General features: G+C 53.8%; 1 protein-coding gene across 1 annotated transcript; it reads right to left on the bottom strand.

The window, feature by feature from the left end:
* Positions 1–775: 775 nt before the first annotated feature.
* On the bottom strand, positions 776–1,708 carry LOC118701033 (olfactory receptor 14J1-like). The gene has a single exon (XM_036405603.1). The coding sequence runs from the start codon at positions 1,706–1,708 to the stop codon at positions 776–778; it is 933 nt and encodes a 310-aa protein (XP_036261496.1).
* Positions 1,709–4,611: the final 2,903 nt, after the last annotated feature.

Genomic DNA, 4,611 nt, shown 5'->3' with positions numbered 1-4,611 from the left:
GATGTTGTTGGCAGCTGCATGAGGACGCTCTGGGACGCTGCCCTGGGCTGTGCAGCGCACTGGGGATGGATCAGCCCCTGCTCTGCTGCTCCTTCCCGTCTGCCCCAGGGCCCTTGCAGAGCCCCAGCCGTGCTGTTTGCCCCCAGCCTGCCCACGGCCAGCCTGGGGCTGCTGACGGGGGTTTCTGTGCTGAGCATTGGCCTGGCCGTGTTCTTGAGAGAGCCTGGGCAAGGAGCCTGGAGCCTCCAGGGCCTGGCCTGAGGCGTCAGCGCTGCCCCAGCAGTGCCCATGGCCTGTCCCTGCTGCAGCCCCGGCACTGCCACCCCCAGGGCTGTGCCTGGCCCCGAGAGCACTCAGGCCCTGCAGCAACACCAGGGCCACCAGGGCAGTGGGGCAGGGCCACGGCAGCAGCACTGGCAACACCAAGTGCTGCTGCTGCTGCTGCTGGGCACAGCTGCTGGGCCAGCACTGATCTGCCCCAGCTCTGCACACAGACATTGCTGCTGCAGCTCCAGAGAAGGCAACAAAAGGGCATCTCTGCAGAAAACTCTGCTGGGAGATCCTATTGTTCATTTAAAGCCACCGAGAGCGCAGCCCCTCATTGACACAGGGAAGGTCAAGAGACACACAATGAGAAATGGCACAAAGAATGACATTTCTTTGTAGACAGTATGAAAAAGTTAAAACAAAGGGAAAAAAAACCCCACAACCAAATCAACAAGAAGTTTTAAAGATAACTTTTATTAAAACTTATTGGCAGAATTTTGCCAGCAGTTTAAATTTTCCGAAACCATCCAGTCATTTGTCTCCTCACTGCAGCCTTGAGCTCCTGGTTCCTCAGGCTGTAGATGAGGGGGTTCAGGGCTGGAGGCACCACCGAGTACAGAACTGAGAGGGTCAGATCCAGGGATGGGGAGGAGATGGAGGGGGGTTTCATGTGAGCAAACACTGCAGTGCTGATGAACAGAGAGACCACAGCCAGGTGAGGGAGGCAGGTGGAAAAGGCTTTGTGCCGTCCCTGCTCAGAGGGGATCCTCATCACGACCCTGAAGATCTGCACATAGGAGAAAACAATGAACACAAAACAGCCAAAACCAAAACAGGCACTGACAGCAAGAAGCCCCAATTCCCTGAGGTGGGATTTGGAGCAGGAGAGCTTGAGGATCTGAGGGATTTCACAGAAGAACTGGCCCAGGGCATTGCCATGGCACAGGGGCAGGGAAAATGTATTGGCTGTGAGCATGAATACATTGAGAAAGGCACTGGCCCAGGCAGCTGCTGCCATGTGGGCACAAGCTCTGCTGCCCAGGAGGGTCCCGTAGTGCAGGGGTTTGCAGATGGACACGTAGCGGTCGTAGCACATGATGGTCAGGAGGCAAAGTTCTGCTCCAGTAAAGAACACAAAGAAAAAGAGCTGAGCAGCACATCCAGTGTAGGAGATGTTGCTGGTGTCCCAGAGGGAATTGTGCATGGCTTTGGGGACAGTGGTGCAGATGGAGCCCAGGTCAGCGAGGGCCAGGTTGAGCAGGAAGAAGAACATGGGCGTGTGCAGGTGGTGGCCGCAGGCTACGGCGCTGATGATGAGGCCGTTGCCCAGGAGGGCAGCCAGGGAGATGCCCAGCAAGAGGCAGAAGTGCAGGAGCTGCAGCTGCCGCGTGTCTGCCAATGCCAGCAGCAGGAAGTGCCTGATGGAGCTGCTGTTGGACATTTGCTGGGGCTGCACATGGGCACCTGTTCATGGAGAAAGGACAGTGACAAGTCAGGAGACGGTGCTTTCAGCCAAACCTGGGCCATTCCCTGCAGACTGCCCCGCTGGGACTCACCCACCCTTGTTCCTGCTCTGGGAAAACCTTCACCCAGGTCCCTGCCTGAGCTCCAGTTGTGCTGGCTGAGTGTGCCAGGAGCAGCCAGGTCTGTACATGGGGGCTCTTGAGGAGCCATCCCTGCCCCACTGCCCTGGGTTTGTGGCCATGTGGCAGAGGGACAAGGCCGGATGTTCAGGATTTGCCAGGGGAATCACTCGTAATGCAGACAGGCTTGGTAGCATCTGCACTCCCAGTTCTATAGGACATGGATGGCAGGAGTTGATTTAAGTAATTTTTTCTGCCCACATATCATTCCTGGCTCTCTGAGGTCACAAATCCCCAGCATTTCTGCTGCACTCAGTTTGCCACTGTGAGTTGTGAGAGGCAAAGGATTCCCCGTGGCTCAGGGAAGGTGAGGGGCTGGATGGGCTTGTTCCCAGCTGCCCTGGCTTTGCACCTTTGGCTGCAATCAGAGCACAGTCACACTCCTGGGTCAGCCTGGGATAAACCAGACCCTGGCCAGAGCAGAGGGATCCCTGAATGTCTCACCCTCTTTAAAGGTTCTAAACTCAGAATGTTCTGTGCTTCTAGGATTACAATTCCTGTTCTGCTTCTCTCATCCCCCTGTTGTCTATGACCCAAAGAGAGAGAGGAAAAAAAACCAAACCCTTGCAACAGTGTTAGAACAGTAAAGTAAAAACCAGACCTTTATTGGAAGCTTCCAGGTGTCCCAGTGGGAATAGGACACACCCGTCCCCTGATTTCAACAATTTATTAAGGTTGATTAATTAGGATATTTAGCAGGACATCCAATAGGAGATTCAGTGGCCCCAGTTGCACACCCCTGGCTCAACCCTTTGGAACAGGTCCAAAGGCTACTTTGCCAAAAATTTTTGTTATGACTGCTCACATTCCAGTGAAAAAATAAAATATTCTTGTAGGTCCTCTTCCTGATAATAAGACTATACAGAGTTTCAGGAATGTATTTAGACAGTCAGCTTAGTGTTCTAAAATCTAAGAGAAAGGTTAGGAAATGTACTTGGGTCAATTAAGGATTATAGGTATATAAGTATATAATAGTGGTTAAATAGAGTTAATTAAGAGTTTAATACAGTTAATTAGGAGTTTAATAGTGTTAAATAAGGATTATATTTTTATCACTATAAAATAGTAATTTACAGAGCTATGAATATATCAAAAATGTATAAAATGCAAAAATATTTTTGTTATCACCCCAACTTTCCCATCCCTCTCCAAGCAGGAAATTGAAATCACTCTCAGGAGAGCTCCTGATCTTTCCAGCAATTCCCAGGCTAACCTTCTTTGGGAAGTGCCCTGCGGAGCTGTGCCCAGGCTGGTCTGGAGCTGGGAGCAGCCCTGCCCCACCCAACCCCTCTCAGCAGCAGCCCCTGCCCTGCTCAGGGCGGCTCCTTCCCCCCAGAGCTTCTGCCCAGCGCTGGGAGCAGCTGCCAGGGCTGGCTGAGAGCTGTCCCTGGCAGGCAGCAGAGTCCCTGCCCCAGCACAGCGCCCTGGGCTGCAGGACCCTGCTCTGCAGGACAGCCCTGGGCACCCCTGGCTGCTCTGCACAAGAGACAATCAGAGAATGTACTCACAGGCTCTGCAGGCATTGGCATGTTCCAGCTGCAGGAGATGGCTCCAGGAGCTGCAGCTGCACTGTCCTGCAGCCAGAGGTTCCTGTGCCAAGGGCTGGCAGTGATTGTGCCCCAGGCACTTCTCAGCCCCTTCCCAGCCCTGACTGATTGAAGCTCTCTGCGCCTCTGTGCTGTGCCCGGGCTGGCTGCAGGCAGTGCCCCAGCCCTGCTGGGCTGGCAGAAGAGGTGCTCATCAAGAGAAATGTGCTTTTGAAGCTCTTCTTGGTGACCAGGAGCTGCCTCTGTGCCAGGAGCCCAGCCCAGCTCAGCAGCACAGACACAGCACAAAGACTTTAATCAGCCTCTGGGGCTTTGTGCTCAGGCCCTGGACATCAGTCCCTGAGAGGGAGCTGAAGAAATCTCTCCAGAACTCCAAGGCAGAATCCAACTCCAAAGTTTCTTGGACTTTTAATGGGTCCCAGAGAGGGACACGAGTGAGAAAGTGTCCCCAGCCCCAGGCAGAGCAGAGAACTGCAGGCAGTGATGACAGGTGGGGACAAAGAGAAGCCAAGTCTTGGTGCCCTGGGGCACAGCAGGGTCTGTGCCAGCAAGGGCTGGGAGGAGACACCTGTCCTGAGGCCCTGGGGCCTCCTGGCACAGCCCCAGCCAGGCTGGGCACTGTCAGCCCCTTGTCCTGCCCTCAGCATCCCCCCCTAGCTCACATCCCAGTGGCCTCAAGGATCTGCTGCAAGGAGTCCCTGGGGAGCCTTGCTCAGCAATGGCCCTGGGGGCTCCTTCATGCTCCCTGCAGGGACTGCAGGTTTTTCAAAGGACTTGGGGTTTGGCTTTTGCCTTGGAGTCTCTGAGAGGTTTGTGCAATCCTGGCCTCCAATTACCTGCTGTAATTAGTCCCTGGAGAGGCTTTGTCAGTAACAACACTCAGTGGGCTCATTAATGCTTCAAGGTACTTCAGTTATTTTAAGGTACTTGGTGTTTCCCTTTTGACACAAGACTCTGTGAGAGGTTTGTGCAATCATGGCCCCAATTATCTGCTTTAACGAGTCCCTTGAGAGCTTTGTACTGACACTCAGTGGGGCTCATAATGCCTTGAGATACTCAAGGTTTTTAAGGTACTTTGGATTCTCCTTTCCACACTGAGTCTCTGAGAGGTTTTGGGGCCATCCTGGCCTCCAATTCTCTCCTCCAAGGAGTCC

This window comes from Molothrus ater, unplaced genomic scaffold (assembly GCF_012460135.2).
Source record: "Molothrus ater isolate BHLD 08-10-18 breed brown headed cowbird unplaced genomic scaffold, BPBGC_Mater_1.1 matUn_MA120, whole genome shotgun sequence".
Taxonomy (NCBI): Eukaryota; Metazoa; Chordata; class Aves; order Passeriformes; family Icteridae; genus Molothrus; species Molothrus ater.
The sequence above is the reverse complement of the archived record's forward strand: the minus strand, read 5'-3'. Positions and strand labels throughout refer to the sequence as shown.